We start from the raw sequence: 12,834 nt of genomic DNA on the forward strand, positions 1-12,834 counted from the left end.
ACTGGGTGATGATGCATTGGTGATACGGGTGATTGGAGACTGAGCTTTGATCTCCCTGTTGTGTACAAGAAAATTAGGTTAATTCAGACCCAACAAATCCATTTATTCAGACACAGAGCCACTTACATACACGTAGCCATTCATACGCTACCATTGACCATCCATAACATATCTTTTGGCTTCTCTCCAGACGCTCTTTCTTTCTGAGTACAGATGAGTGGGGGCTCTGAGCTGTTCCATTCCTGTGCCCCCACCAGTCAGAACTGAGCTGTCAGGGCTTTCTCTGTAGGGATCACTCCTCATTCAGTGTCTGGACTTGAAGCACCAGCAGGGCCTGCCCACCCCTCCCTAGCCCCAGTAGCCACTCTCTTCCCATTGCCCAGACTCTGCAGAAATCCTCAAGTTGCCCATGGCTTCCCAGGCAATGCACACTCCAGCTCACTTCCATGAACTGTTCCATCCACAGGCTCATCACCAGCTAATCACTTTCTCCCTGATTTTCCCCATGAATCACCCCTAGCCCAGCACTAACACTCCATCCCTCATTGTGATTGCCACCCACTTTGCGTTTTCATCTTGAAATGCTCCATCACAAACAACCAAGGGCCGACTTTGGACCATGGTTACTCTACACATTACCTGTGACAGGAGAGTGTCCCTGAGCTCTTTTCAAGTCAGGAAGAAACTTCATTACATTGGACAATTAAGAATCTTCCTCAGGGCAGCGAGATGATGCAGTGGAGAGAGCACCAGCCCTGGATTCAGAAGGACCTGAGTTCAAATCTGGCCTCGACACTTGACACTTACTAGTTGTGTGACCCTGGGCAAGTCACTTAACCCCAATTGCCCCACCAAAACCAAGCCAAAACAAACCATAAAACAAACAAACAAACAAAAAGAATCTTCCTCAAAGTCCCTGCTGGTACGGGAAGCCATTCTCCATCTCCCTCCATGCTTAGTGCCTTCCCTCTGAGCATTGCCTCCATCCATCCTGTCTATACCTTGTCTACACCTTTGTACTAGGGTAGTGGTTATGCAAGTAGAGGGGAAGGGAGGGGTGTGAGCCTCCCCTGACGTCTACCCCTGTGTCATAGGTGAAGAAAGGTCTTGCCCAGCAGTGGGTGATCTGAACAGGATTGCAGGGACAGTTTTTAAACTGCCATCAGGAAGAGTTTTAAGGACTTTAATGGAGTTCATTTACATGTGATGCTTCTCTTTCTGGGTGTGTGAGTAGGCACTTTAGAAGCCAGCAGGAGGTATCTGGCTTTGGAGGGTCAGGGAGGACATTTTCACAGTTTGCTAGCTTCCAAAGCTCCTGCTGACCTTGGGCCAAGGCAGAAGGCCGGCCTCTGAGGGGTCTCTCCAATGGGTTAATGTTGCCAGTGATGGGTCTCTCCAGTGGGTTAATGTTGCCAGTGACGAGTCTCTCCAGTGGGTTAATATTGTCCATGACGGGTCTCTCCAGTGGGTTAATGTTGCCAGTGATGGGTCTCTCCAATGGGTTAATGTTGCCAGTGACGGGTCTCTCCAGTGGGTTGATGTGGCTACCAATGATGGTGTCTAGAGGGGGCCTAAATCTCGGTGTAGGAAGCCAGGAGACCCAGCTCTAGGCCTGCCTTTGTTTCTTCATGAATTTGGCCAAATCACTTCTCTCATAGCCTCCATTTATCTGCTCTGTGGAATGGGAATGGTCACGTCTTCCCTGACTATCCCAGAGGGCTTTGAGGAGCATCCCATGGGACCTTTCCTGGCCACTGGGCCCTTGAATGAAAGCTCTGGCAAACTGACCGAGTCACCTTCAGCAGGTCACTCACTCTCCCCCGGCCTCAGTTTCCTCCCCTGTAAAATGAGGGAGTGGCCTGGTTGGGGCCCCTCAACTCCGCTGCTCTCCCCGTCTGTCTTCAGGTCGGCAAACCCAGACTGAGCAGAGCTGCTACCAAGCTCTGGACTGGCTTCTGGGAAGGTGTCTGGGCCCCCGCAGCTTGCAGGGTAGCAGAGTGACGTGGGGCTCAAGCCAGGGCTCTGGGGGTGGCAGTGGGGCTGGGGGCGGGGGAGCCACCCATCTCACTAACTTAGCACTGACTTCTCTCTCCTCCCTCTTGTTACAGCTGCTGTCCTGCTTTCTCTAGTAGTGGGCCATGGTCTGCCAGGGCTAACTCTCTGTCCTCTCTCACCTCCCCTCCTAGGTGGGTATGGCTCCCTCTGTACCGCATGTTTTATCTCTCTGCATGCCACCCCCAACTGGCCCCAAGGGGCACACCTGCAGGGTGGGCACCTGCCTGGGGGTTCTGGGTATGGGCACCTGCCTGGGGGCTCTGCAGCCGACTTTTGGGAGGGGAAGCAGGAAGCGGGCATGCCTGGGCAGTGGGTAGAGGACTGGCGTGGAGTCAGACTTTGTACTGACTCTGTGGGCGTGGCAAGTCTTTTCCCCCTGAGCCTCAGTTTCTTCATGTGTAAAGTGACTAGATGGTGCTTTTTTTTTCTCCCTTCAGGGTAATTGGGGTTAAGTGACTTGCCCAGGGTCACACAGCTAGTAAGTGTAAAGTGTCTGAGGCTGGATTTGAACTCAGGTCCTCCCGAATCCAGGACCAGTGCTCTATCCACTGCACCACCTAGCTGCCCCATAGATGGTATTTTTGAAGCTTTGAAAGAAACCCTAGAAGTGGCTTGGTTGACACATGGTGCACTGGACTTGGAGCTAGGAAGATCTGAGTTCAAATCTACCTGTAGACACTTAACTAGCTGTATGACTGTGGGCAAACACCTCACCTCTGTTTGCCTCAGTTTCCTCATCTCTAAAATGAGCACAATCATAGCACCTCCCTCCCAGGGTTACTGGCAGGATCCCATGGGGTAACAGGTTGAAAGCTCTTGGCAAAGCTTAAAAGGGATTATTGTTCTTAGAGGTCATTGGTCCACCCTCTTCATTTTATAAATGAGGAAACTGAGGCCCACGGAAGAGAAGCAGCTTGTCTGAGGAACAAATGGGGGGCAGGATTTGAATCTGGGGTCCTCAAAAACAGGACTTTGCTGTCTCTGTCTCTCTCTCCCTCTCCCTCTGCCTTTCACTTTCTTTCTCTTCCTCCCCTCCCTTTCTCCTCTCCCCTTTCCTCCCTGTCCTCCTCCTCCTCTCCCTCCTCCCTCTCCCTTCCTCTCTCTCTCTCCCTCCCCCCCCTTGCCCTGAGTCCTGGAATCACACTGTGATTCAGCCATGTGGTCTCGTCTCACCCCACTGCGTTTATCCGCCAGGGTTTACATGCTCCAATTTATTTTGAAAGGCTGAGGAGCAGATGAAGAGAGGCAGGCCTGGGGACTTCCTGAGCCAGGGTGTTCCTCACTCGGGCGGGGCCAATGCCCTTGCAGGATCCCTGGGAAAATAATTGGAGATGTGGTCAATGGTCAGCCAGTACCCCGCCCCGCCCCCCCCCAAACTGGGCCGTTCTTTCTTTCTCTCTTGGTCCAGCATCAAGCTCAGCTCAGCCTCATATATTTACTGGTTGTGTGACCCTGGGCCAGTCACTTAACTCCTTCCTAGTCTCAGTTTCTTCATCTATAAAATGAGGACGATGACGTCACCTGCCTTGCAGAGTTGTTGCAAACATCAGGAGAGATGGGTAAAGTGCTTTGTGAGCCTTCACATGCCTTAGAAATGCCCATTATTACTCTGATCTACTCCCCCTCATGGGCTCTGGGGCCCAGCCCCTCATCTGTGGTCTGTGCCAGTGTTTCCGCAGCATCTCTAGCACACCGTCCCTGCCCTCCGAGCTCCATCACACACATTCCCTGCCCAAGACCTCAAACAGCTCAGCAGCCGGGCCGCAGGGACCCCCAACCCAGACACATGCAGGCAGCCAGACTCCCCAGGGCCCACCCAGGGCTCTCTTTTCCTTCTTCTTGTCAAAATGCTCAGGGCTTTGGCCATAGTGTGCAGGTACCTCAGGACAGAAGAAAGGCCGGTGCCCTTGGTGGAGTGATTGGCAGCAGCTGCTGCTGGGCCGGTCCTGCCTCCCTGAGAGTGCTCTGAGGCCAGCATCCTGGCCCCCACCCCCCCCACCCCCCCCCCCCCCCCCCCCCCCCCGCCTCTGACTGCTTCTACAGAGGAAGCCAGCCCCAGGAATGAAGATGGAAGCATTTGGTCCCATACATTTCCAGAGGTGGGCCCAATCACTCGCTTTTCATCTGGCCACCAGCCTCCTGGGCCTACTTAGGTGGACCATCCTCCTGGGATTCTGTGTACACCAGGTGCCTGAAGATGGACTTTAGTGGGTGAGGGGGCAGTTACCGAGACCCAGGACAAGCTCGTGATGTGCCCCCTCCCCCTGGGAATATGTGGGCACACTCCGGAGGAGGAGACTGTCTGCTGGGCATGGCCAGTCTGGGCCCCAGGAGGTCCCTAGGCATCTCATTCATTGGAATAACTAAAGAGCCAGTCCTTTGGGAGCAAGTCCGTACCATCTCCTTGGCCACCAGAGCATGTTCTGGCTTTGGGCTGCTCATTACACATTCCACCTGCTGCTGATTCTGCTCCAGCAAATCAAGGCAGAAGGCATGGGATGGTGAGATGATCCTTGGGGAATTAGGGAGCATCACTGAGCTGGGTGGAGTTCCTGGATCTCCAACAGCCCTCACAAGTGGCCACCATCCCCGAGACCCCCAGTGAAGGGAAACCCACTTGCCTTGGCCCCTCTCTGACCCCCCAGGCTGCCCACAGCTCTAGTGATGAAAAACTTACCTTATTAAGCCCAAACCTGCCTGTCTGTAATTACCCCCCCACTCCTGGGTCTGCCCTCTGGGCCAAGCAAAGGAGCCTCATCTCTCTTCCAGCTGAAGGCCCTTCACATCATCCCAACAGTGCACATTTATTTCTCTAACACCAAAGTTAGCCAAGTACTTTGCCCAGATGGGTCCTCACAACAGCCCGGGGAGGCGGGTGCTATCATCATCCCCATTTGACAGATGAAGAAATTGGCCCTAAGGTGGATCGAGTGACTTGCCTATGGTTACACAACTAGTGAAGGTCTGAGATAGAATTTGAACTCAGATCTTCTTGTCTCCAAATCTGGCCTTCTGTCCACTGTTCTGCTCCGCTACCTCCCAGGGGCTAACTGCCGTGTCCTGTCCTTCTAAAAATCCCTAGATCCTTCAGTGGCCTGTCATATGGCCTGGCTTCCACCCACTCCCCATGCGGGCCCCCTCCTCTGAATGTGTCTGCCCTTCCGATACAGTCTGCTAAGGCGGAAGAGCTCTAGACCGGCACCTCTCTGGGCTAGACTCAGCTCTTTTCTTAGCCTCGCAGTCTCAGATCTCATTGGTCTTTTTAGCTGCCGAACCACACTGCCGACTCAGCTTAAGTTTTCAGTCCACTAAGACAGCCGGCTCCTTTTCACTTGGCCTATCTTTTTTGGCAGTGGTGGGAAGTCATTAACCCTCTCTGAGGTTTTGTTTCCTTCTTTGTAAAATGAAGGGCTTGAAATAGATGGCGGCCAAGGTCTTTTCCAATTCCAAGTCTATGATATGATACAATGCACTCCTCCTCCATTCTCACCATTTTTATCCGACCCAGCAGCACCTCCTGACATTTCTCCCCAGACCAGGCCATCTGGAGTGCTGGGCCCTCCCTTCCTCCTGTTGGGATCTTAGCGTCCTCTTTAGACCCATTAAACAAGGCTCCTGATTTGCTCAGTGATGTGGGCTTAGGCGGCAGCTTGAAGTCTGTCTCTTTGGCTGCTTTGCTTTTGTAAGGGATCGAAGGCATTAGCTGTGATTCTGCACAATGCAGGCCTGTTTTCCATCAGCCCTGGATTAATTACTTTAAATTTAAAATTTAATCAATGGACAAAAATGGAGCTGCTCTCAAGGGGGCCTGGATTTTTATCTCAGAGTGAGGGTTGTATCGAGCTGTGTCCGTGTGTGTGCGCGCGCGGGCTCTTGTGTACATGGGTGCCCGTGTGGGTGAATCTGTGTGGGGAGGTGGTGGGGGCTCAGCCCCCTCCTCTAACCTCTGCTCTGCCCTGGGCAGCTGCCAGGCCGGAGCCGCCATGGATGACTACGACATCAGGTCGGCTGCCAGCATCTTGGCCTCTGTCAAGGAGCAGGAGGCCCGCTTCGAGCGCCTTACTCGGGCCCTGGAAGAAGAGCGTCGAAATGTCTCCCTGCAGCTGGAGAGGGCTCACCAGCCCTGTGAGCAGCCGCGGGCCAGCACGTGCACCATTGGCAATGGGCAGCCCCTGGCCACCGCATGGCAGCAGCTGGTCCTGCAGGTAACGCGCCCCTGCATGTCCCCAGCATGGCTCCGGGATCACTGGCCTGCCCTCAGAGCTGGGGTTTGGGCTGGGAATGAGACTTAGATCTGGAGTCCCTCCCGGTGAGGCTGGGCTCATGCAGGGAGCAGGCCCTGCAAGGGTCCTCACTCATGTCTCTGCATCCGTGCCGGCCTAAGGCCCACAGCAGGTATTCTTGGTATTTCCTGTGTCTGGCACGATGAGGTAGTTCTTCAGGGGGACTGAAAACCAGCTGCTTCTTCCCAATGTGTCCGCATGCATAAGAGTGCGCGCATGCTCACCTCTGTGTATGGGGGTCTCTGCATGTATGGGAGTATGAGGGCCTCAGGGTCTGGGCCTATCTCGGGGTCGCCTTGTGTTTTGGGAGTTTTGTGCATCAATGAGGACAATGCCAAGGTCAGGAGCCCTCTTGGGGCAGGTGGCCCCTTGTACTGTGTCATCTGTGACAGAGCTGGATGTTAGAGGCTCAAGGCTGAAGGAGGCCAGGGCCCCAGGCCCACCATGTGCCTGGGACTAGACCGGTCAGTGCTTGTTGAATTGGCAGGCATTCCTGGAGGTGACCCCGCTGGGAGGTGGCCAGGGTAGGCCGGGCCAAAGCTACCAGGGTCAATTTCATAGGTCAGGGCCCGAGGGTTACTGGGCCTGGCCACAATTTCACCAGCCAGTGGCAGAGCAAGGACTGGAACCCAGTCACTTCTCTACGTCTGAAGTGCAGGGCTTTTCCCACAGGACTGAGCTGCCTTTCTGTTGACCCTGTGAAGCCATCTGGGGGACTAGGTTATTCAGATGGACAGCGGGGGTCTCTGCCTGGCCACAAACAGGCCTGGGATACATTGCTTATTTTGCCTTTCTCAAAGGTGTGAATAGATAATGCAGCCAGAGTCATCGAGGGCTTTGTACTGGGGGGAGAGAGATACTCTAGGAAATGACCCTGAGCCCAAGGGAAGGGCATATAGCAGGGCTTCTTCACCTGAAGTCCATCAACCTACTTTGTTCCTATGTCAATAGAATGGATTTCCATGGTCATTTTGTCTTTTATATTACGCACTGAGAAGCATCATTATGAGAAGGGAGCCATAGGCTTCTCTAGATGACCACCAAAGGGGGTCCGGGACACAAAACAGATAAAGAAGCCTGGTATAAAGGATCCTAGATCTAGAGCTTATGGGAAACTTGGTGGGCTTGGGATCATGGATCTAGGGCTAAAGGAAGTTTAGAGATTATCCAGTTCTGCTATATCCTCTCCTTTCATGGGGGAGGAAACTATAGCCCTGCCAGGTCACAGAGCGAGTGAGAGCCAGAGTTTGTGCTCCAAAGCTATGACTCCCAATTCTTATTGTACATGTTAGTAACATTCCTTTCTAAAAGCTTCTTACGGTGAAGTGATTCTTGTGTGTGTGTGTGTGTGTGTGAGGCAGTTGGGGTTAAGTGACTTGCCCAGGGTCACACAGTAAGTGTCAAGTGTCTGAGGCTGGATTTGAACTCAGGTACTCTTGAATCCAGGGCCTTTATCCACTGCGCCACCTAGCTGCCCCGGTGCAGTGATTCTTAACGGATAATCTTGGGGGAAGCCGCTGGTGGGGGCTCAAGCTGATGGCACTAGAGAATTACTCCCAACTCCTCAGGTGTACCCCTAGAACCTTGATGGGGAGTGGAGCCCTGACTCGTCAGGAGGCATGTGAGCTGACAGAAGGATGCCCCAAGAGTTCCATCACATGCCCGTTGTCCCTGCGGTCTCCAGACAGCCGTCATACCAAGATGAGCCAGACCCAATGCTGATTAGCTTCCAAGATCAGATGAGAGCAGGCACATTTACGGCACATTCTCTTGGCACCTTGGCCTGTGCCTGGCACATGTTAAGTGCCTCATAGTGTCCAATTGATTGATGGATGGCAGCAATGTGTCTGTGGCCCCCAAGCCAGGGGCCTCCTGGAAATAGGATCCAGCTTTTCTGAAACAAGGCCTGTCTGTCTCAGGGGACACCAAGACCACGGGATTTGATGCTCAGGAATCACCCAGGGTTCTGCCAAGGCGTGTGCCATCTCTCTTCCTAGGTGTGCCATCTCTGTTCCTAGGTCTGCTCTCCAGGGTCACCCCTTCAGGCTCCTTGGGCAAGGGGCATCTTGGGAAAAGAAAACAAGTGAACCTGAGCCAGGATGTCCTGCTGCCCAGAGAGGCCAGACTTCCTCCTGGTCACCAGGTGGTCCCAGCCCCTCCCAGGCAGGGCTTGACCACTGTTTTTTTTTTTTTGTCAGTGCCTTATTGCAGCTTACCTGAAATAAACCAGCCCTGCCTCCCTCCCAGGCACACGTGGGGTTCCCCTGGTCCCTGCCTGGCAGTGCCTTGTTACTAAGCTGGGGTTTGGGGGTGTGTTTTGAAAGGGAATTCTGGGGTTTGTTTTCTGAAGAAGAATAAAGTAAAGAAAAGAAACCAAGACCCAAAGGCTCCAGACAGGTTCAGAAAAGAGCTGGTGGCCGCCTCATTGTACATTCTGAGCCAGGTCCCTCTAACCCTCCTTCTTTCCTCTGAAGGGGGACCCGCACCCAGACTGCCTGGGCTGGGAAGACTTGACATCCCAGTGCTTAGTGCACAGTGGGCGCTTGATAAGCTCGAGCTGACTGACGTGAGATGGTGGAGAAAGGCCTCTGGTCCAAAGAAGCCAATGGGGCAGAGCGCAGAGTGGGGGAGCTCCCTGATGTGAAGGGTCCTTCCCAACAGTTGTCCCAACAGCTGCGTGAAGGCCTCTGCTCCCTTCCCTACTGAGGCAACTCAGGATTCCCTCCCTTAGCTATGACGACCCAGCCGTGCTACGCCCTGATCCCTGAACGAACCATCCTCATGAGGCTTACTGTCTGCTGGGGAGGACACGTCCACCCATAATGTGTAGCGGCAGCCCGGTCTATTGGGTAGAAGGCTGGTCTTGGAGGCAGGGAGACCTTGCTTCCAACTCACCCCAATACTAACCCGCTTTGAGCAAGACCATTTCCCACACAACTCCCTGGGACCCACTAGCAGCAGTTGCCTCAACAGCTGTCCCGGGTTTCTGCTGCCTTTTTTACTAGGTCAGCTCAGAACTCCCATCTCAGCCAACTGGACCTGCCTAGTGTTAAAATTAATTATCTAAAATAAAAAGAAACTGAGGTACAAAATTACTGAGCAAATAGATCACTATTTAAGAGCAAGGCTAGCAAATTACATTAAATCAGGCCAACCAATTCCTTAGTAATTAGTGACAAAGGAGCAATTTACAGGGTTATTTTTTTAATAACAGAAAAGAGGAATAAAAAATAGGAAGCTTGTTTTGAACATGATTCTATTGGACAAGACAGATCATCTGATGGGTGTGCTTCTCCCAGGCTTCCTTCAGCCAACAGTAATGTGGACGTGTCAGAGTGAGATTATCCCAGAAGTCCTTGCCCTACAGGTGGTGCCTTTTGTAACCTGAAAGCTTACTGGAAAAGAGGAACTTGGGGGTCTGGAGTTAGCAGGCACCCCCACCATCTTCCAACTGCCAACCTTAGAAGATCCCATTATTCAACTTCACCTCTAGCTCAAGAAAAAAAGGGGCTTATCCGCTAAGACTGCAAAGCGGAACTTAGCCTTTCTCCAGCTACCAGAAAGGGCAATTCTATGATTATTTTATTCTTACAAAGACCTATCTCTTACTCTAAATCATTTGCCACTAAATGATAAAATCTTATCCATCTATCAAGCCACTGAATCGATAGGTAATCCAGACTTAAGAGAATGCTTCTGTTAGCCTGGCTTAGTGTTGGGGCTGGCTTAATCCTACAACCAAACAAAAAAGAAATCCAAGTGATCAATACCAACTGATTTCCTTTTCACCATCTCCTCTGGATTAGGAGTTGGTTTTTATGACCTTTTGGGGGGGGGGTCATAGACTCCTTTGGCTCCAGTCCAGTGAAGCCTGTGGGTGACGTCTCAGAATAATACATGAAAAGTAAAATACATAGAATTACAAAGGAAACCCATTGTATTGACTATAGTTATTGAACTTAAAAAAAAAAAAGCTCAGGGACCTCAGGTTAAGAACCCCTGGTCTAGACAGAAAAGACTTTTGTTAATGTATGACCAGGCATCTTTATTGCTAAGTCACGGGTGGGCTGCTATCTGTGTCAGCAGATAAAGCAGCCACACAGGGAATTCCCAACACTAAAAGCACAGCTTTTCCTGATATTCCCATAATGTCACAAGGGAGAGTTGGATTGGTGCAGAGCAGCAGACTGGGCAAAGAAAGTATAAGAGGAATTGCCATCACTTCTAGCTGAGGAAAGGGAAAGTAGGAGAAGAAACCTATACCAGGCATGGGGGACAATGTAAGAAAAAAAGGCTGGAGTTAGCAGGGTCTTGTCAGGTTGGCCAGCATTTATTAAGCACCTACTGAGTGCTGAGCATTGCACTAAGCATTGGACGTGAAGACATCCAGCTTGGCTGGAGCAATGAAGAAGAAGAGTATGAGATGAGGTCACAAAGGTATGCTGGACAGAGACTTGTGACAGAGAGCCTTGAAGGCCGACATCGGAATGATGTTTAATCCTACAGGCAGGGGGAACCCACAGAAGTTTTGTGAACAGGCAGGTGACATGGCCAGACCTGTGCCTTAGGAAGGCCATGCAAGCAGCTGATGAAGGACCGACAGGAGAAGGGGGAGAGTGGAGGCAGGGAGGCCAGGAAGGAGACATCTTTTTCTTTTTTCAATTTCTAAACCAACTTCCGTTTCCAGCATTTAGTGTAGTGCCTGGCCCTAATAAGTGCTTGTTGATTGATTGACTAATAGTGGGTTCCCTGGTGACCATTTCCAGGGCAGAAGCTTCATGCTACTTTCCTCTCATCGCCTCAGCACCTTCAAACAACACGGAGACCCAGAGGCGGAACTGAAAACCAGGAGGGGGAAAGGGGGGGGCGACATCATCCCTGTGCTCCCAGAGACATCCTCAGGACCCTCTTGGAAGCCCACAGCAGCTGAGCTGACACCCCAGGGTGTTGATTCAGTCACCAAAAGCATTTCTTTTTTGTTTTTTGTTTTTGTTTTTGCAGAGCAATGATGGTTAAGTGACTTACCCAGAGTCACACAGCTAGTAAGTGTCACGTGTCTGAGGCCAGATTCAAACTCAGATCCTCCTGAATCCAGGGCAGGTGCTTTATCCACTGCGCCACCTAGCTGCCCCCCAAAAGCATTTCTTTTAGTCAGGTGTGCAGTAGACATCAGGATATCACATGTAGAAGAACAATAGGAAGATCAGTTCAGCAACCAAATCACATTAATTAAGCACCTACTATGTGCCAGGTAGTGATAAACTCTATTGAAAGGTTGAGAACTCCATAACAGTCGCTAACATTATTGTCTCACTTCATATGTACATTATCCCATTTGATCCTCAGGACTTAATGAAGAAGGTACCAAGATTATCTCCATTTTACAGTTAAGAAAACTGAGTCCTAGATTCGGAGCTGAATAGAACCTCCGGCCATCTTTAGTCTAACCTCATTTTTACAAATGGGTCACAGCCCAAGGTCACAAGTCAGCAAGCATGGATTAAGCCCCTGTTGTGTTCCAGGCACTGTGCTAAGCACTGAGGGTCCAAAGAAAGGCAGAGCCAATCCCTGCCTTCAAGTTGCTCCCAATCTAATGCCAGTAAGGTCAGAGGTGGGATTTGAACTCAGAGCCGATGACTGTGGATCTTTCCTATGGGAGTTGGGCTAGACCATTTCTGTTACCCCTTTCAGCTCGGAATCCCATGACCTCAGATCCACTTTTCTGGTTGGCCCAGGGCCTGGCCCCAGGGGGGAGGCAGCCATGGGGGCAGGAAGGAGGGCTCGGACACACTGGGTCTCCGCCTGAGCACTGGGCTGCTCCTGGCTCTCTAGCCCCCCCAGCTGAGTCAGCCCCAGGCTTTCCGCTGTGTGGGGTGTTTGGGGGGGCAGGCTCAGCAGAGCTGCCCCCCAGCCGGGCTGGCCGGATCTGTTTCACCTCCTGGCCCCCCTCGAGAGCTGGGGAGGGGCCCCAAGGTGTCGGGAAGAGATAGGACTTGGCACCGGCCAGATGTGCCTGAACAGAACAGAGTAAACAAAATCAGGGAACAGTGATGACCTCACTGCTTACCAACCAGAGCCCTGCTCCCTCCCCAGCCCAGCCAGCCCCTCCCTCACTCTTGTGAGCTGGCTGCTTGACAGGCTGGGATCCTCAAAGCTGGAAGGGAGGGGCCCCAGCCGGAACGAGGACCCCCCTGGAGAGACCCCCCCACCCCCGTTCATCTGCTTGGATACCTCCAGAGAGGGGGAGCTCACCACCTCCCGAGGCTACTGCAGCTCTCACTGGGTGGAACCCCATCCCGGTATCCAGCTTGCACTGGCCTCTTTGTTCCTTCCTCCCACTGCTCTGGAACCAAGGAGAGCGGGTCTGGGCCCCTTCTGTGTGGGAGTCCTTCCAGTATTTGAGCAGTGGTCACATCCCCTCTGAGTCCTGTCCTTCTGTGGGTATAACAAAGCAGGCGTGGAGGGGGGCGAGGAGTGGAGGGAGTCCTCAGCGTTT

At 52.3% G+C, this 12,834-nt stretch overlaps 1 protein-coding gene across 7 annotated transcripts in view; it reads left to right on the forward strand.

The window, feature by feature from the left end:
- The window catches only part of ARVCF (ARVCF delta catenin family member), a 206,971-nt gene that overhangs the window by 70,267 nt on the left and 123,870 nt on the right, over positions 1–12,834 (forward strand). For 5 of the 7 annotated variants that reach the window (XM_043987399.1, XM_043987423.1, XM_043987414.1 and 2 more), the window contains exons 2-3: positions 2,109–2,186; positions 6,020–6,260. The exons of the other annotated variants lie outside the window; for them this stretch is intronic. In XM_043987399.1, coding sequence (XP_043843334.1) covers positions 6,039–6,260 — 222 coding nt within the window. In that variant the 5' untranslated portion in view covers positions 2,109–2,186; positions 6,020–6,038. The remainder of the gene's footprint in view (positions 1–2,108; positions 2,187–6,019; positions 6,261–12,834) is intronic. 7 annotated transcript variants of the gene reach the window in all.

The sequence above is a fragment of the Dromiciops gliroides genome, chromosome 1 (assembly GCF_019393635.1).
Source record: "Dromiciops gliroides isolate mDroGli1 chromosome 1, mDroGli1.pri, whole genome shotgun sequence".
Lineage (NCBI taxonomy): Eukaryota > Metazoa > Chordata > Mammalia > Microbiotheria > Microbiotheriidae > Dromiciops > Dromiciops gliroides.